The 19943-nt window shown below is 41.0% G+C and overlaps 2 protein-coding genes across 4 annotated transcripts in view; one reads left to right on the top strand and one right to left on the bottom strand.

Annotated features, from left to right (window-relative positions):
• Window positions 1-881: 881 nt before the first annotated feature.
• DNASE2B (deoxyribonuclease 2 beta) lies at window positions 882-15625 on the bottom strand. Of its 3 annotated transcripts, XM_042951705.1 has the most exons (6): window positions 15488-15625; window positions 12204-12381; window positions 8785-8866; window positions 6181-6342; window positions 5006-5203; window positions 882-1361 (listed from the first exon to the last, which is right to left on the bottom strand). In XM_042951705.1, exons 1-6 carry the CDS (start codon window positions 15598-15600, stop codon window positions 1021-1023), a joined length of 1074 nt encoding a protein of 357 aa, XP_042807639.1. In that variant the 5' UTR covers window positions 15601-15625; the 3' UTR covers window positions 882-1020. The 3 variants fall into 3 exon arrangements, with proteins under 3 accessions (XP_042807639.1, XP_042807637.1, XP_042807638.1); XM_042951703.1 differs by lacking the exon at window positions 15488-15625 and having other exon boundaries at window positions 6208-6342; window positions 12204-12342; XM_042951704.1 differs by lacking the exons at window positions 6181-6342; window positions 8785-8866; window positions 12204-12381; window positions 15488-15625 and adding an exon at window positions 5909-6036.
• Window positions 15626-16343: 718 nt separating this feature from the next.
• The window catches only part of LOC122227725 (uricase), a 36511-nt gene continuing 32911 nt past the window's right edge, over window positions 16344-19943 (top strand). Inside the window, exon 1 of the mRNA XM_042952405.1 lies at window positions 16344-16451. Within this exon, the coding sequence (XP_042808339.1) occupies window positions 16344-16451 (108 nt within the window). The remainder of the gene's footprint in view (window positions 16452-19943) is intronic.

Raw genomic sequence — 19943 nt, 5'->3', positions numbered from 1 at the left:
TAAAATGGGGATAATGATTCCTACTATGTAGCATTGTTATGAAGATCAAATAAGAAGATGTGGGTTGACTGTTTACTACATAGTAAATGCTTAATAAGTGTTGGCTTTAATTATTGTGATTTCTTTTGTTAAATTGCAATTTTCTTGAAATTGAGAACTATATTTCAAATTTTCTTAAGCAGTTAGTTCTTACTATGAGTTTATTGCTGTTTATTTATATAATAGTCATATTTAGGGATAAGAACTCCCAAAATGAAACACACTAGAATTAAGATTGTTAGATTTGATTATGGCTTCTTTACTGACCCCAATTTGGTGGGTTGTTTTACTTCTTTCTCCTAATCTGACTTAACAATTTTTTTTGAAAAATATTACTCATTTCTAAACTTCCTCTTGTCTTTTCTAACTTGGGAGGGAGATTCATATTCCAATTCCACCAGTATTTTTAAGTGTCAACCCCACCAGGCTTTGTGCTAGGTGCTTAAACATATCTACACATTGTTTCATAGATGAAAAAACCAAGGCTTAGAGAGTTCAAGTGAATATCCTAAGATCATATGATTAGTAAGGAGCAACTGCAAGAAAAATAAATAAGACTTAACCATAAACAGTGAGAGAACTCTAAGAGGAATATGACTGAGTAGCATGAGGTACAGAGAGAGATTTTTTTTCTTCAACAAGGGGTGAGTAGAAGAGTCAGAGAAGTCTTTGGGAGGGAGATGAAGTTAATCTAGGAGATGTTCAGTCAACCCATGAACAGTCAAGAAGATTTTTTTCTTCCGTTTCTTCAATTCTCACTTGGCTATGTATAATGATTTATGCTTATGGCATATAATTGCCAAGTAGATAAATTTTCACTAAATGGAAGATAAAATGGTGACCACAGTAGAAAAGCATTTTATTTGATGATTTGTGACTATAAGTATACTCACAGGCTTTTAGTATATAAAGAATGGATCTAATGGAAGAAGACCCATTGTCAGTGCTGAAAATAATGGTACATATGTCCTTTCACCAAGTTTAGTTACAGTTCTCATAGTACAAAACCAATCCTTGAAATGCATGGTAAATATGCTGATTCTGGGTACAAATGAATCCTCCATTTCTGAAGGCTTGGTATGGGCTCCGATTTAAGTCTCCAATGCAGGTCCAGCGATTTTTGGTCTTCTTTTGGGAAACACACCATTTGGCATGATCCTGGTAAGAACTGAAATAAGAGTGTCCAGATATCTTAATTGCTTTGACATTGTAGACATGGTAAGGAAGGGAGCAGTTTGAAGGAAGCTCTTGGCTCTTTCGCTGCCAGGTTTCTGTTAGCAAATGCGTCTTCAACCGTTGAGCCATCCAGGCTGCAAAGATGTCTAGGGTTTACAGGGAGAAAGATAGTGAGGTTAGTATTTATACTTAGATAAGTCCCTGAAAATATCCTCAGCAATGGAAATCATCATTCACCCCTGATATATGGATGTCACGAGCACAATAATAACAACATAATTGAGATAGTGGATGGGAGAACATTTTGTTAGTGCTAAAGTGTTATGCAAATAAAAGTTCTTATCACTAAGGTGATATTGGCGTTTAAAAATGTTTTCTGTTCCACACAAACAAGAGGGCAATATATGCTTTTGTCTTGAAAAGATCTTTAGACAGAATGAAGCTAGAGAAGTAACCAGGGGCCAGCTTCAAGGGCTCTTTGCATATCATGCCAAAATGTTTGGATTTTCCTGAAATCAAGGAGAGAATTTAAAAAAAAATTAATGTTTATTTATTTTTGAGAGAGAGACAGAGTGTGAGCAGAGGAGCGGCAGAGAGAGAGGGAGACACAGAATCCGAAGCAGGCTCCAGGCTCCGAGCCATCAGCACACAGCCCAATGTGGGGCTCCAACCCACGAATCATGAGATCGTGACCTGAGCCGAAGTCAGATGCTCAACAGACTGAACCACCCAAGCGCCCCTCAATGGGAGAATTTTTAGAGAAATGTTAGTGGAAAACTGATAACAGAAGCTGATTTTTGATCATAAATATCAGTTGGGAGGCAACGTGCAGGATGAATTGAGAAAGGTGTATTAGATTGGAGATAGGGAAAACACAGGGTTGTCACAATAATTGTGACAATAAACACAGGCATGGACTAAGGCAGTGGCATAAAGTTTGGAGAGGAAAAGATAAATGTGAGTGTTACTAAGGACCTAGAACTGATTGAATTTGATGAGTTGCTAGAGCAGTAAAGAAAAAGGAGGGATCTAGAGTCCTCAGTTGACTCTGCAGAATATAAGAAAAAGAATAGATTTGTGGGCAATAATGATGAGTTTGGCACGTTGAATTTGGCATGGCTATACCACCCCCAGGCAGCAATGTCCCACCCACTATTGAATACTGCTGGCTCTGTCAGTCCAGAGGTCTTGAGAATCGCCTGAAAGCTTATTGGAATTGCATAGAATGAGTATATAGAATGAGATAAGGAAGAGTGGAAGACCACGTGGCAACCCAGTCACCTAAGGAGTAGGCAGAGGAGGAGGACCTAGTTAAAGAGACTTAAGAGAAGTGGGAAGAAGACCAAGAGACTGCACACTCCCAAAAATCAGGGAGGGAGAGTGTTTCAGGAAGAAAAGGGTTTTAACAGTGCCAAATTCTGCAGAGGCTATTTCTGTCCTGTTGATTTTTGGATCTCTAGTGCCTAATACAGGGCTTGGCAAGTGGTAAGCATTCAGTAAATTTTATCTAGTATAAAAGGAAGGAAGGTAGCAAGAAAGGAGGGAAGACAGTGAGGTCAACTAAGAGGGTCACTGGTGACTGGGGAGAGATTGGAGTGTCTACAGACAGAGATGCAAAGACTACAGTGAAGGAGCATTGAGCAAGTGAAAGCCCATGAAGAGTCTTTAAAATTATTTTTTAATGTTTATTTATTTTTGAGAGAGAGAGAGAGAGAGAAAAAGAGAGACAGAGCATGAGTGGGGGAGGGGCAGAGAGAGAGGGAGACATGAGATCTGACGCAGGTTCCAGGCTCTGAGCCTTCAGCACAGAGCTTGACTCAGGGCTCAAACCCGTGAACCACAAGATCATGACCTGAGCTGAACTCGGATGCTTAACCCACTGAGCCAGCCAGGTGCCCCCTGAAGAGACTTTTAGAAAGAAATTTGGAAGAAAAGAAAAAAACAGAGATATAGGGGATCTAGAATTGAGGGAAGATTTTTAGGAATATTTGTGTGCTAAGGGGACCGAGCTTATAGAGTGGGAAAATTGAAGTAGAAGAGGGAGAAGAGATCTAGTGTTTGAATCAAAGTATTCTGAGACTGGGATAGGTTCCAAGGCACAAGAGGTGCACTGCTTCTGTTGGGATAAAAGGAAACTCGTGAAAAGGAATAAAAACAGATAAGATTGTTGAGGGTGTGTGTGTGTGTGTGTGTGTGTGTGTGGTCTTTTTAGTCACTGAAAAAAATGTTTTTAAATTTATGTTTTGAGAGAGAGGGATCAGGGGAGGGGCAGAGAGAGAGAAGGAGAGAGAGAATCCCAAGCAGGTTCTACACTGTCAGCATGGAACCCAATGCGGGGCTTGAACTCACAAACTGTGAGATCATGACTTGAGCCAAAACCAAGAGTTGGAGGCTTAACTGACTGAGCCACCCAGGCGCCCCAGTCATGTTTAAAAGATGTTTATTTATTTTGAGAGAGAGAGAGAGAGTACTAGAGCGAGCCGGGGAGAGGCAAAAAGAGAGGGAGAGAGAGAATCCCAAGCAGGCTCTACACTATCAGTGCAGAGCTCGATAGGTACAAGGTTCATAGGATCCGTGAGATCATGACCTGAGCTGAAATCAAGAGTTGGATGCTCAACCAACTGAGGTGCCCCAGTGCCCCTTTTTAGTCATTTTTAAAAATACATGTATAACTGGCACACAATGTTACATTAGTTTCAGGTACAGAACATGGTGATTCGACACCTCCGTATGTCATGCTATGCTGACCACAAGTGGAGACACCACCTGGTCACCATACAGCACAATTACAATACCACTGACTATGTTCCCTCTGCTGTACCTTTCATCCCATGACTTATTCATTCCACAAACTGGAAGCCTGTACCTCCCACTCCTTTTTGCCCATTTTGCCCATTCCCTCCATCCCCTCCCCTCTGGCAGCCACCAGTATGTTCTGTGTATTTACGGGTCTGTTTCTGCTTCCGTTTGTGTGTTCATTTGTTTTGTTTTTAAGATTCCACATATGAGTGAAATCTATGGTTTTATCTTCCTCTGTCTGACTTATTTCCCTTAGCATAGTACCCCCTAGGTCCTTCCATGTTGTCACAAACGGTAAAGTCTCATTCTTTTTATGGCTGAGTAATATTCCATTGTGTATACACACCACATCTTTATCCATTCATCTATTGATGAACACTTGGGTTGCCTCCATATCTTAGCTTCTGTAAATAATGTTGCGATAAACATAGGCCTGCATATATCTTTCCGAATTAGTGTTTTTGTTTTCTTCGGGAAAAGGCCCAGTAATGGAATTATGGGATCACATGATATTCCTATTTTTAATTTTTTGAGGAACCCCCATACTTTTTTGGGTGGAGTGTGTTCTTGAGGTGGTTTCTCTCTGGTGATCTCTGTTCTCTCTATGAAGGAAAAAGAGAGGCTGAGAATGAGGAGGCAGCGTAATATAAAGGACTTGAGAGTAAAAGAGTCTTAAAATAGCTGCTTAGGGAATGGAAAAAAGAAGGAGACAACTGTGGTCCTGTGCCCAACAGAGGCTGGGGACTGCAAATTTTCACTGACTCCTGGCTTGGATGGTTGTGAGATATTTCCCTGGTTGGATCAGCAATTGTGCTATTCAAGCAGAGCAGGCGAATGTTTGGACTAATTTGACTTCCCTTTTCCCTTTCCTTCCTTTTTCCTCCCTTCTCTTCTACTTCTCCATCCCCAAATAATCAGAATAGTTCTGCTATACAATCCAAAGTGAGTCCAACAGCAGAGTCATATATTGTTTGATCATGGTCTTTCATACCGTCAAGAAAAGAACCAGACTTTGCAAAATGGAGGAATTTTTGGCCCCGGGCTGACTGAAGTGCAGTGAGGTGCCGGTCAGGGATCTCTGATGAGCTGGATCTGGAGCACAGCTGGGGCATATGAACGAGCTCCTGGTGAAAGATGGCTGGGATGGAACAGCTATAAATGTTTGGGTTACAGACCAAGAGCTGAGAATCTGAATGGAGAAACAAAGAAAAATTGAGAATTAGGATACAGATGGAAATACTTGTTGATACTATAGATCTTGTGTGAATTAAAAAACACAAAAACAAAAACAAAAGTATTTCTTTTTTAAGCCAATAGCCTTCGAATCACTTTTGGTTAAAAAGTATTTTTGGCCATTCCAGCTTGGGATCTTAAAGGAAGATCATCTGACTTGGAGCTGTCAGGTTGGTGGCCTACAGGCAACATGTAGTCAGCACATTTATTTACTTCATTATATTTTGAGAGAGAGAGAGAGAGAGAGTGCACATGCACCCGTGTGTGAGCGGGAGAGGGGTGGGGGGAGGAGGGAGAGATTCCCAAGCAGGCTCCACACTGTCAGGGCAGAGCCTGATGTGGGGCTTGATCCCACAAATCGTGAGACTCTTGATCCAAATCAAGAGTCAGAAGCTCAACTGACTGAGCCACCCAGGTGCCCCCACAATTATTTTTTTTAAATAAGATTGAGATCATATTCTCTTCCCAACTCTCTCACATCCTCCCACCCTAGATTTCTAGTTTCTCTTGAAAAGTATGGATATCTGTAACCATTAGGTCTGCTTTTCTGCAGAGCCACATTGCAGAGCTGAGACTTTTGAGGGGAGAGTCAACATCCCTGTTTGTCTCTGTCCCCACTGCCCATGCAGCGTTGCTTGCCTGTTTCACCCATTTTTGTTACCTGCCAGGCCACGCTAGACATTTGAAAATACCACCCCTGATCAATTTCAAAGACTTCTTTGGTGGATCAGGAAACAAAGGTCTAGTAAGTGAATCTCCTCAAGGTCTCACCATGGCAACGCCCATGTTAGAATCTAATAGAATCTAGGTAACAGAGTGTTAATGAATAGAGAAACGGATGAAGTAATAAATTTATTCATACATTTCCAAATCCCTTCTTTAACACTGCTATCTCTCTCTCTCTCTTTTTTTTTTAACATACTCTAATGTTACCTATTGCTTCAAACTGGTTGTACTTAAAAGTTATGCAGATGCCAGATTGTCCATGTCTCCTCCCTGTGGGTGGATAATCATAGCCTTCTTCAGGAGCTGGAGGAAATCTGGGGATAGAATGAATCAGCCAAAATCCCTGCACTCGGTTCCACAGCAGTAAACCTACCAAAGATACAATTAATAAAGGTAAATTAGAAAAATAAAGCTCCTTTTAAAGATAGGGTTCAAAGCTGTAACATTTAAGCCCATTTGTACTTCAGGCTAATATTTTACTCTGTTAATAATCACAAAGATCATGCTTGCTTTTCAAAATTTCAAAACTAACTTGGGCACACATCACATTGCCCCATTACTGATAATAAGCCACCACAAAAGAGAGCCAGGACAGCCACCCTGTGAAGAGTTAAGAGGAATTTCGTGTTCAAACCACAAGGAGAATTTGTTTTGGTGGAAGGCAAATTCGCTAAATTGGAATTTGACCTTGTTAAACTACACAGTCACCTGGTAAGCTTCACATAATGAGTTATCTTTACCGCTAAGCAGCTAAGCTGTTTTCAAAAGCCAGCTGAAAAAGAATTGAAAGAGAAAGTATCAAATGAAGAAATGTACTTGCGATAGTTCATTGTAAGACACTGATGGTCACTTATGTGTAGAAGAGTAATCAACTCCACAAGCCCAAAAACAGAGACAGAGAGAATGAAAGAGAAGCCATGCCAAAATGACCCAGTTAATTGTGTTTAGTGAAAATTTCTAGAGCAAAATGACATGAAAACGGAAAGGAAGAAAACAGAAAGATTTTCATTTTGTGTCATGGCAAAATGAATCCTACCCAACAGGCATCAGTGACTATTTCTGTGTTTATAAATACATCGGGATAGTTCTGGTAAACTGACTAGACTTTCCAGTTTGCATATAACCATGCAAATATGAAATTATTCATGTTTACCTTATTGTTAGAGTGGAAACCACATGCTTGCCAGTTATTTCTTTTGCAAAAAACACACTTGAAGAAAGCACGCTATTGGTCTCTCATTCCCTGTGTCCAGGTGGAAAATGTCCAATGTTCTGTTGCCAAACAGAGCTGGATGACCTTCAGGGGCCCTCTTCTGCCCAGATGAATGTACTGTTGGCCTGAAATCCTAACCTCCTGGTACCAGTGCCACCGGATGTCAGGGCACCTGTTGCCAAAGAGAACTCCTGCACTTGACATGGGGTCCCGTTCCCTTTGTGGTCTTTTTCCCAAGCCCTTTTAGCAACGAACAGGGTGGGGGTTGTTAGAGGAGAGGTTGGAGAATGTGGTGTATTACCAAAATTGCTGTGTTCCAAGCAAATAGGACCATCAGGAGGGCAACTTGGCTAAATAAAAAGCTTTCATTACTCATGATATTTGACAGCCATTACAAATTACGTTCTTAATCGGAGGTGGCAAAAGTGGCAGCCTACTGGCCAAATCTATCCTGCAGATACATATTATTATTCTCAGAGAATATTTTTAAAACTTTGCGTTCATTGCCAACATTTAAAAATTGGGGAGATTTTCCACAAATGCTAATTTTCAACATCTCCTGAAAAATCGCATCCCTCCAAAGCAACCTGAGTACTACCTGTACCTTTTCACCAAGCATGCACCCTCTGGTTCTTCAGTTCCCTGCTAGTTTAGTCCACCTGGCTTGCTGACATCCACTTGCCTGCTTCTGAAGCCATTTGAGTTTGGGACCTTCTTTTTTTTTTTTTTTTTTTCTTTTTTAAGTTTATTTATTTATTCTGAGAGAGAGAAAGAGTAACTCCTCCTGTCAGTGAGGAGCCTGATGTGGGGCTGGAACTCACGAACTGTGAGATCGTGACCTGAGCCGAAGTCGGCCACTTAACCGACTGAGCCACCCAGGCGCCCCTCATAAATATGTTTTAAAATACATATTATAGGAAAAGTGAGTAGAAAGGATTAATGAGATTATCTAACGGGTATTAAAATTACAGATTTTTTTTTTTTTTTGCTTACTGGCATTTTGAATTTTTAAGTAATACATATACATAGTTTATAGAAAAATGCCAAAAATTACTATAATAAAATTCTTAAAATATATTAACTATATATAACAAAAATTACCAAAATATAAAAAATATATTTAAAAGTACTTTCCTTTTTTTTTTTTTTTTATTAAAAGTACTTTTCAAAAACGTTTACTTCAAAAGGAACTATACACTAAAAAGAGTGAATTTTACTCTATGGAAATTATACCTCAATGAACTTAACTGAAATGTGTACACACACACACACACACACACACACACACATGCGTGCGTGCACACACACAAACACTATATAGATTGGCTGGTATTCCCAGTAGAATTCTGGGATTTCTGCTATAGAGCATATATTTTTATGTTAAGAAATAAAGTAGAATTTGTGAAAAGGAGATTTCCAAGTGAAATTATATAATTATAACCTGTGATATAGAAATCAAGAATTTTGATAGCTCAGAATAAACCATTAAAAAGGAAAGCTATTTTTTCAGTGTGGAAAAAAAAAGAATATTCAAGATAGAATATTTAAGAGAATGTTGATTTCCAGTAGAAAAGACAAACCAAGAGCCTTTGTCATACCTTTAGTGTGTCCATACTTTCTGCTGTAATTCACAGATGTAGGGACTCCATCATTGTATATTAGATAGGCTGTGTTGTTATTCTGCAGGAGCACATTAGGGTTATAATGATGTAAATCTTACGCTCATAAATGCTCGCAACATTTCTACCAGCTACCCAGTCTGCAATACAGAGCTTTCATTAATACACATGAGAAATCATCCGTTATCCTAATAGACAGCTTCCCCATCAGACTGAATTCTGTGACAGGCAAGGGAGGGAACAGAAAGTCCATTCTTAACTGTGCATGGTTTCATCCTATGTGACAGGGGCCCTGTGCATCATGATGTGCATGTGAAGGTACTATTCCTATTTCTCTTGGCTGTTTTGGACCTGCGTTTCTCATTTGGCAACCACTGTATAATAAAGGAGTACTTAAATATTTGTTGAGGAACAAATATTTGTGTAGGAACAATCGGCCTAGGATTACACCTGGGTTTTTTTCCATTGATATAGGCACCATGGCAGAACTGGCTGTCAGGGTCTGCTTTCCTCTGCCTACGTTGTGCTTCACAGCTTGGTCATAGTTTTGTGTTTAATCAGGATTCCTCATTCTCTGCTCCCACTACCTCCCTGCAGGGGAGGATTTCCCTTCAATTCATTTCTTAGTGTCACTTCACCTTTCTTGCTTGATATTTCCCTGCTTAGAAAAAGTAGTGAAATTGAATGTGTGATATTGGATTGCCTCTGGTAAGGCAAAATATGAGTAAATTTTCTAAACAGTTGGCCAAATCTCTGAGTAAAAATGAAGCTATTATTTTGATGGTATCTCTTTTGTCATGTTTTGGAAGCTTGCTTGTATTTATTCTGTGTGGTTCCTTTTCGTTTGTGTCACGATGCAGTGATTTTTACTGAAGCCAATAATATTGATATTAACAAAAATCTCAGGGACATAATTAAAAGCAAGAAAGGAAAACTCATCTCCTTAAAAAAGGCTCTTCTTTTTGTCTCAGGAAAAAAAAAAACCAGTAATTGAGTTGTTTACAACTGCTTAATTATTTGAGGTAATCTAAAACCTTTTTCTTTTTTTTTAATGCACCGTATAGTCCGTGTAGCATTCTCAGCTATTATATTTAGAAATATCCAGGAAAAGAAGCTGTTTTCTTAGCCTCATTTTCACAACTGACTATAGCTATTGTTGGCATTCATATTCTCTGCTGGAAGACCCTGACAGTTGTTCAATGAGCTGGCGTTGAATGTGGTCATGAGGCCATTGTGTGCCTTTGGCGTGCAATGCGAAGGGGCTTTGGGAAGAATCTTTGAGGAGCTTTATTCGTATAATAGACGAAGTGTATTATTCTAACCAGGAGTATAACAGCTAGCTAAGGTTAAATGGGAGGCAGCCCTAGTGAAGAAAGGCTCTCTGATAAAGGGAAAGACCATGGACTTAAGGATAGGTAGGCCTAGGCATGTCCTTCTGGACAGCTTTGTTTCTAGAACACATAAGCTGGGTACTATTTTGACTACTGGATGTTGAACAAGACTAGTACAATCTCTGCCCCTAGTCTAGCAGGGAATATAGACAGGCAGGCACAGGCAACTACAATATAGTTTGATAAGCATTACTACGAAGGTGTATGGAAGGTTCTTATTGACAAAGGCAAAAGAAGGGAAACAATTCTAAATGTAACCCACGTATTGGCCTAGGTCATCTTGACATTTGAGATTTAAAGCCAGTTGCTGTGATCTTGCAATCTGCTTTCTGATAGAATCCCAGACCAGGAGGTGGGGGAGCTATGTTCTCACTGTCACTTCTGGCACACAGACCCAGCTTCCAAAGAACACCCGATCTCACTTAGGTGTCCCCACTATTGTTGTTCCTCTTCTTTTGGCTCTATGCCAGTCAGACATGGAAATCAGCCCCTTCCCTGTCATTTTCTTCCCAGAATCCCTCACTGAAGGCCTTATGTGTGATCAGATTTCACTGAAGGTACAAAACATGGGATGGTTTTACATCACCACCTGGCCTTGCCTCTAGTCTCTCTCTGGGTTTCTTATGCTTTTTAAATCCTAGCTTTCATCCACTCTTTTTTATTTTGCAGAGCATTTTAGCTCTCTTGCCCTCCTAGGCTCTGGGGCCACTTTTGTGCCTCCAAAGATCATTATTATATTCCGCCAAAGCAAGAACCATCTGTCCCAACTAAGGTAAAAGACAGAGGCTCTACAATGTTGCTCTTTCCTTTCTCTCCCGGTGGGGAAGGGAACAACAGAAGTGTTTATTTTCTCACTAATGGGTTGTGCTCCCAGCCTCCATCCCCAAACTTGGAAAACAGAAGCAGCTGCAGGCAGTTTGGACTTTACATAATAATCTATTAATTGAAAGCAGGGTTGCTGCTGGGTTTAAATAATTTTTAAAAGCACCTACAACAGGGCTTGGTCCATCACATGTGCTCAAACACTTTTAAAATACATTTTTACTTTGTAATTTGGCTCTGAAGGCTGGTCTTCGTGGCAGACGAATAAAAACATGAGTATTAGTGCACACAGTGACAGCTCTCTGCACATTTTGAGTAAATACTCAGATATGCATGTGCCGCAGCGCTAGGATCTAACACATTATTGTTGGAAATCAATTAATTGACATATGTAAAGGCCTAGCATACCGTAAGTGCTGAGTCATTTTACACATTTACCTCTCAGTGATTGTTAGGAAGGCATATATGCGTGTAACTGAATATTATTGTATGATTTTCCTTGTCACCCCTGGTTGGGAAGCAGTATCTTGCCACTGAACGGCAGATGGTGCCTGGATCATTGGGAGACTGCCCACATTGAGCCAGCAGGCCTACTTACCTATGCCTCTTTGGCTGGTTAGCGCATTGCCTGATCAAGTCCAGATAGCAGGTTTAATCTCCACTCAGGCAAGTGAGTTCTAGGGCATCGAACTACAGCCCTAGCTCTCAACCTCCTACTTGGAAAATGATAAATGAAAAGGAAGACCAGGTAGAACCCTTCGTTTTGGCCCCCAGCACTCATCACCACCATGGCATAAGTAACCCATACTTCGTGGTGTATTAATTGCTGATCTGTATTGCATTATAATGGGAGAGGGCTTCTTGCTATTTCTATTAGAGGTCTAAGACAGCAAGTACGGAGTGAATTGGCAGAGTTTGGCAGCCAGAAGGCTTCCATACGTAGGTAGTTCACACCTTACCCGGTGATGCTATGGGATATAGTGCTGAATGTGCCCATAATCTGGCATCGCTGTAGAGTCTGATGACATATTCCTGAAGGTCTAAGATTGATTCGGATTGTGTGCTAGCTTACTTCAAGTTGCTAGGATTAGGGGTTAGGTAGGTTCGAAGTCAGAATCTTTTGGAAGCTTTAGATTCTGTTTATGCATTTTATGTGATTCAGATGAATGATAAACTGTAACATACCTCAGAGGCATATGCTTCATATAGCTGTTGTAATGTCCTTCCCAACACACTGTTGGTGGTATTCATTAGTTGCTTACTCCTCCTCCAGCTCCTGGTTGTAGAGTCTAGGTATAGGTACTCTAACCCCGTCTGTCTGCTTTCCTTGTCTTGCCTTTTAGGTAACTTATAAAAGGCAAACCTAACAAAGGAAATAATTATGAATTACTAACACTTAATGACAGCTTCTCTGGTGACAGCCACTGTATTAAGCGTCTAACTATATCATTTTACTTATGTTCCCTAAGTCTAACGAAAGGGATTTGCTCAGGATTTCTGTCTCTTTTCTCGCCCTTATTTTTCTCCTTCCCAGAAAGGAATGAGACTCTGACTGGACGTGTCCTAAGACATCAACTGGCCTGGTGGGTGGGGTCCCTGTTGTGGAAGCCCATGTAGGTTGACAGTGGCTCTCTTTTGTTTCCACAGGCCATATGGCTGCACTGGGGAGAGAATGAAGCCCAGGCCTGGACTGGAAAGGCCTTGGATGTGTTTTTCTCTTCTGCCCCAAGTGCTTGGCACGCTCATCTCTTTGCAGTTGGCTGGCTGGGTCCGAGATTTGGGTTTGGCTTTCAGAGTAGACAGAGGCTCCCTTGAGTCTCTGGCCTAGGCCACGTTCTTTAGCTCAGTTTTTCAGACCGTTCTCCATTGAGGATTCAGGGCCAAGACCAGCTCATTAAGCAAGCATTTTGTTGTCCTTACTGTTATCTCCTTGTATATCTTCTTTGGGTATCTCACAGGGAGGGGAGGCGGTTGGGCCCGTATGGCAGGTAGGCACTCTTGGATCATGTAACCCCGGGGCTTCTCAAATGTGCTCTAGTCACATTTCAGGCCAGATCATTCTTTGTTGTGGGGGCTGTCCTGTGCATTGCAGCATCCCTGGCCTCTACCTATCAGATGACAGTAGTCCTCCTCAGCTATGCCAATCAAAACCGTTTCCAGACAATGTTGAAAGTCCCCAGAGGGCAAAATCACCCGGGTCTTGCCAAATACCTCTAATAGCAAAAATCCCACAATGAACCATCAAATACCCACAAGGAGGCAAACATTCTAATGCATTCACTATGACCACACGGTGACATCTTACACTGCCCGTGAACACTTCATGTTATTCACTTGGTTCTAGTCACTCTTATGCTTCCATTTATTTACACGAGCTCTTTCCTGCCCTGTGCATGCGTTCTTACTCTCAGAACAGGGTCCTCACATGTGGCAGGAAACATAAAATTATTCTTTGGTGCTGACCTGATGTTGCTCTGCCCTTTTACTCTCACAGTGAGTTGTAGCAGCTCGAGACTGTGCCTCCCCGTCTGCTCAGCTCAACATTCTCTCTGACGGGTATTGCTGAGTAATGTGTCCATTCATTTGCAGCAAAAACAATGTTATGTTTTGATCGCAATTTGGTCGCTCACCAGTGAAGGGTTTGAGAACCATCAGGGTCACGGCATATCAGTTGAAGACTAGTGCTTTTAAACATTTTTCTTGAGTAACCGTTTCCAGTTATATTCTGAAGTTTTCTCAATCTGTTTGTAGCCCACACCTCCATGCTGAGGTCCAGATAAGCCTAAATGCAGAGCTATCCCAGAGACTTCCAACTCCATATTTTTGAAACCAAGTTTATAATATTTCGCTCCAACTCTGCTCTTCTCCTGCAGACGGGGCACACATCCACGCAGTCAGAGAAGCCAGCAATCTGAAAGTCTTTCTTAACTTCTCCCTCTCTCCTACGACCCTCAGCCCATCTGTTACTGAGTTTTCTCAGAATGTTCCTTCCTCTCTATTTCTACTACTGTGTCTTTAAACGTTAAACTGATGAGGTCCACACATCATCTCATCTGTAATGCTGCAAAAGTCCTGGTGAGTCCATGACTCTAGACTGGTCTCCATGCAGTTGGCCTTCACCGTACCACCAGTGAGCTTTCTAAAATACAAATCTGACTACGTCACATCCCTGCTGGAAGGTCTTCGGTAGCTCCCTTTGACAGTCAAATTCAGACGCTGCAGCCCAACACACAAAGCCCTTCATTACCTGGCCCTCACCGCTCACTGAGCTTACCTCCTGCCATCTCCCACCATTCTCCTGAAGCACCAGCAACACTGTTCTTGAACCTTCTCCACTGCTTTTTGCCTCTGTACCTCCCCATTGCTCCCTCATTGGCTTGAGATGCCCTTGCATCTGCCTTGTTTTTCTAACCAGCTCACGGGGTGCCTGGGTGGCTCAGTCAGTTAACCATCCGACTTAGGCTCAGATCGTGATCTCACCGTTTGTGAGTTTGAGCCCCGCATTGGGCCCTCTGCTGTCAGCGCAGAGCCTTCTTGGGATCCTCTGTCCCTCTCCCTCTGCTCCTCCCCTGCTTGCTGTCTCTCTCTCTCAAAAATAAATAAACATTAAAAAAAATCTAACCAGCTCATAATTGTTCTTAAAACTTAGCTCAAAACTAGTTTGGGGGCTCATGCTCCCTAGAGGCCCCATCTATACCCTCACCACATAATTGAGCTCCTTGAGGGCAAGTGCTATGTTTCATTCATATTTGTATTTTCAAACCTCAGCACAGGGCCTGGCATGAGCTCAGTAACTGCTGAGAGACTGAGTGTCTCTGTGTTCTCAAGCCTGAAGTTTACATAAAGCTTGATGCCAATCATAATGCTCAACCTAAACACCCTAATTAAAGAGTGAAAAAGCGATCAAAGCGTTAGAAGAATCCATAACCATAGTGCAATGCTGTGTTGAGTCTCTTCCACAGCGTGAAGGAGGCCAAGGACCTACCACCCACTCCTGTGCTCCTGTGCTGCCCTAATAAACAAGGTTAACCAAACACTGCTGTGTTCGATCAAGCCCTCTTTCTCATTCTCAGAAGGAGAGGCACAAGGTCCCGTGTCAGAAAAAAAGCAATCTGCCTTCTCTCCTTTGCAAATCTCTGAAAGGATGTTGGAACGGTCCCGTTAGGGAAGGCGCAATGCAATGAAAGGAACCTGCCAACTGACCCCCCACATCTGGGGCCACCGGCCTTGGCCCGCTGGGAGAAGCGAATCAGGTCCACCAGGCACTGCTTGGCAGCTTTCTCAGGTGGAAGTTCCTTCACTCAGGACCTCTCTGGATATTTGGTCCATGTATGTACTTTAATTTCCCTTCTTTTTAGAAGGGAGAGGGAGGGGGAAGACTCCTTGTGGAACTTTACAGTGAGCCAGTTTGCCTCCCATACTCTGGCTTTCTATTTGCATGCACAAATCCTTCCATTTCATTTACCTACCAATCCACGGCTTTGCCTTCTTCATTTCTGCACGATATTGTTGTCGCCTCCAGGACCCCAAAGAGGGCGAAGAAGAGCAAAGGAAGGGCTGTTCTTAGAAGTCTGGCTGTCATTTTTTTTTTTTTTTTTTTTTTTTATCTGCCACCTATATTCCACACCACAGCAGGAAACTTGCCCCCGGACGAGGAGTCTGAGTTTCAGGTCTCACTCAGGCTGTGCTGGCTCTGATGTTTTGTTTCCGTTTGCCTCTGCTGTTCGGGCATTTTCAGAATGGGGCGAACCTCATGTAATTGTGTGATTCTGTCACAACATGCCAGCGTGACTCCGGATGCCTTTGTGCTGACTAGTTTGCAAAGTCATCAAAAGTCCCAGAGAGGAAAATGGGATATACAGTTAACTCTTCTGAGGGAACATCATGTACTACGAAGTTCGGTGGGCAGGGAAACTCCATGTTGATAAGTAGAGGTTGAATTAAATGTATTTCACGTTTTCCCCTCACGATTAGCCTCTCTGTGAGTGAAAGCAAATGCTTGCAGTTCACACATGAAGCAGAAATGAGAAAACCTTAAGTCTTAGCAAAAATTAGGATCTATCACTTCTAATATTCTCAATCTTAAGTAAACTTTTCCTAAAGTGGACTTCAAAGGGTTGCCTTAAAGAGCAATTTAATTATGTTCTACGAAATATACATTCTACGAAATGTTAATTACATTCTACGAAATGTTTACGTATTGCCTCCACCTCTGGTTTTAGCCATTCAACTTGGTGCTCTACTTTTGAGAGGCCTTGGTGTCCAATTGGTTGTAATGCAATCGGGTAAACATATTGACCGCTCACCCTTCAGGTCAAATAAAAAATGTTACAAACATCTGTTTTGCCCAAACTATTCTTTCTCACTCTTGAAACTAAATTTGAAGTTGAAAGCCAAGAGAAAATGGCCTATTACCACAATGACTATAAAAAGGTGAGACCATTCTCTCTTTACAGGAGGGGAGGGAGGAGACAGGCATATGAAAAGGATTTCCTTAAGTGTATGATGCTTTTGACTCACTTCTTAAAGATGCTCTCATAATTAGGAGCACTTTACCAGAAGGACAGCTCTGATCTATCCCTTGGATTATGGATCTAGACCACTTAGGGACCCACACCAAACCGGCATCTTGCAACTCAGATCACTTCTGCGTTGAACTCGAATTGTTCAGGATTCAAGGTTCGTAGGAAAGGGAGGGCCTGAGGCTCTATTTCTCCTAAGACAGAGTTTTGTTTGGGGTGTCTGGACCATGTACCCACATTTTCCTGTGGTGCTTGCAAAAGGGGCAGAATTCTGGGTCTTAGCCCAAACCTGCTAACTCAGAATTCTCCCAGTTGGGCTTAGGAATCTACATTTTTTATAAAGTTTGTGGTGATGCCAGTGCACTCGCAACTTTGAGGCTTGCTGCCCTGAGCCAAGGCTGTACCTTATCTGACAGGTTTGCAACCAATCAAGTTAGAAAAAAACAAAATAAAACAAAACAACTTTTTTTTCTGATCATTCCTCCATGAGTATCATTTTGTTTTATATATGTTTTTATTGCGTTCAGAAAAAAAGATTTCAGCAACTGCAAACTTTTCATCAATTTTTAAAAATTTTCGTAGCATGAGGTTTATTTTTCTAAGTTAAAATGAAATAAAATTATTTTTATCTTGTGATAGCTTTTGGTATTACAATGGTAATAACTAAGTACATGAGGGTTAGGATTTATTGATGCATTTAGAGAAGATAAGCAACTTGTTTTCAGTTATGTAGACTAAAGAACCTTTGTTGAATAGGATATAAAGTAATTCCTATTTTCTCCTCATTGTATGCTTAGCACAGTGCCTGGCCAAAAGTAAATGATCCACAAATAATAGCTAAGATTGTTTTTACTATAACCTGAGCCCTTCCTGTGGTTGGGGGACATCTGTATTAGGATGCTATTTGCTAAATCCAATTTTATTTCAAAGTCTGGAAAAATGCTGTTAGGTTGCTTTCTTTCAGATGTAACTTTCAGGAAGCTTTCTTCTTATCTCTCCTTGTCGCTGACCTGATGGCGCTGATTGTCAGCCAACAAGCTTTATTATGCAATCACCAGGTATCAAAAGCTGTACTGAGGGGCTCCAAGGATTTCGACATTACCCTAAAGCCTAGATTCCAGTGTGTCCTGACTTTCACTAAAAATGGCAAAGTACTGTTATGGAAAGAAACTGAATTTGGTGGACGGAGAAAATGCAAACAGGATAGAATGGTTTTCACGTTACCCTCTTTTGAAGCCCGAGGAGCATACGATTACAAAAATACCACATATACCTTCACGACATGATTACCTCTAAAAATAGCAGAAAACCCCTTCATTGTAAGTTGGCCCAGTGTAGTGAACAAGGTAGAGTTCTTCACTTGGTAATAGGCTTCTTATTTTATAGTTGAAGGTTTGTATTCATTCATCTAGTAATTCTGGAAAATCTCAGTCCCGATCTCTTTGAAATTGTGCCTCTTCCACATTCTCTCTTGTCATATTGTCCTGGTACATTCTATGTCTCTTGCATATATTCCGTCTCCGGTGTCTTCATTAATCCTGATTCTTTATTTGGATCTATCTATCTTTCCGTTCTCAAGTTCTCTCTTAGGCAACATTAATCTGTTACTTAATCTATCTCTTTCAAATATCTAATTATTTCTTCAGTTGTGTTAAATCTGTTCCTTAATGCACTTATTAATGCATTAAGAAGTTCTTTGGTTTTTTTTTTTTTTTTTCCTTCAAATTTACTTAGGCTTTTTTCTGGTCTCTTGTTTTTTGCTCAAGGGAAGGTACACCCTTGTCTCAAGAAGGAGCTATGCTCAGGGGCGCCTGGGTGGCTCAGTTGGTTAAGCATCTGGCTCTTGGTTTCGGCTCAGTCATGATCTCACAGTTTGTGAGTTCCAGCCCCATATCGGGCTCTATGCTGACTGGAGCCTGCTTGGGACTCTCTCTCTCTCTCTCTCTCACTCTCTCTGCCCCTCCCCTGCTCATGTTCTCTTTCTCTCGAAATAAATAAATAAATGTTTTTTAAAAAGGAGATATGTTCACTCTTCTCTTTTTATTTCTGTAAAGATAGTAAAGATATTATTTTATATTTTGTGTTTGGTGATTCCAGTATCTAGAGCCTTTGCAGGTCACACTTCACCGTCTGTTCTTTCTGCAGCTCTCTCTCATGACACCTTGAAAGCTACCCTGTGTGCTTTTTTTATTTTTGGCTGTGAATTCGTATTCTTTGAAGCTTTATCTGTAAGAACTTTTTGAGATTGAGATTAAGTTGGGTTTTTCCACACCCTGGTCTATGCTGGCTTCATCAAAGTTTAGTCATCCTGTGAGGACTTCTGGAAGTCAGGCTGCCGGCTTTGTTTAGTTATTTTCAATAGCTTTTTGAGGTGTGATTTACATGCCAGAGAGTCTATCTCTTTAACTTAATGTTCAAACTTTTACAAGACCGCTTCAGATACTGGATACAATCTAGAATGTGAAAAACCAAAGGAAAAAGTTGATACTCTTGTTGCAGGAGGAAGGGGAGGGGACTTGAATTATTTTGATGAAAATCAATGAGACAAGCAACATGATTTAGGCATTTGTAAAACAAAGAATTGTTCATGAAAAATGTTGTTAAAGGAAGCTATAAGTAGAATTAAAGGAAGAGGGTCAGAGAATTTTATTTTGTTAATTCCTACTCATCATTCATAGCTCTATGGATGCCAGTCCCTCCTGGAAACTATCTTTGATCTCTCTTAATCTGGTTTAGGTATCCCAGACTTTGCTGTATTTGTTCAATTAGAGCAATTATTACAATGTATTCTAATTACTTGGTTACTTTTCTGAGTCTTCCTCTCAAGAGCGAGGGTCAGCCAAATCTGGCCCACTGCCTGTTTCTATAAAGTTTTATTGGAACACAGTGACACCCATTCACTGATGTATTACGTATAACTATTTCTGCTATAATGGCAGAATTGAGCAGTTGCAACAGAGACCATATGGCCCGCAAAGCCTAAAATACCAACTTTTTGATTCTTTACTGAGAAAGTTTGTTCTAGTGTATAACCCCTATCTAGTGTATAATGCCCTTGTATCAGGGCAGAACAATGTCTGACTGGTTTGCTATTGTATCTCTAGCACTTACCATGGTGCTTATCACCTAGAAGGGGCTGAATAAATATAGATGAATGAATGGATTAAATGAAAAAGATTTCAGAGATTTCTATTTTGGGGTTATGTGGAATTTAGGATGAATTAAATCTAATCAGATAAATAAATAAAAATGAGTAGGTAGGTAGGTAAAATCCCATTTTAAAGAACGTTATTATAATGTTTTGTCAAGGAGGCAGCTGGGTATAGTGAAAATAATCAGGCAGACCTGGGTTCCATGCCTGGCCCTACCTCTTACACGCCATGTAGTTTTGACCAAACTACTT

The sequence above is a fragment of the Panthera leo genome, chromosome C1 (assembly GCF_018350215.1).
Source record: "Panthera leo isolate Ple1 chromosome C1, P.leo_Ple1_pat1.1, whole genome shotgun sequence".
Taxonomy (NCBI): domain Eukaryota; kingdom Metazoa; phylum Chordata; class Mammalia; order Carnivora; family Felidae; genus Panthera; species Panthera leo.
This window is presented reverse-complemented; position numbering and strand designations above follow the sequence as displayed.

Coding starts and splice junctions, on each gene's coding strand:
- DNASE2B (XM_042951705.1), bottom strand. CDS start 15,600: ATGACAGCCAGACTTCTAAGAACAGCCCTTCCTTTGCTCTTCTTCGCC. Junction 5,204..6,180: donor CAACCAGTTTGAAGCAATAG/GTAACATTAGAG, acceptor TTCTCCATTCAG/ATTCTCAGCTCTTGGTCTGT. Junction 1,362..5,005: donor GTCTGGTTCTTTTCTTGACG/GTATGAAAGACC, acceptor TGTAAACCCTAG/ACATCTTTGCAGCCTGGATG.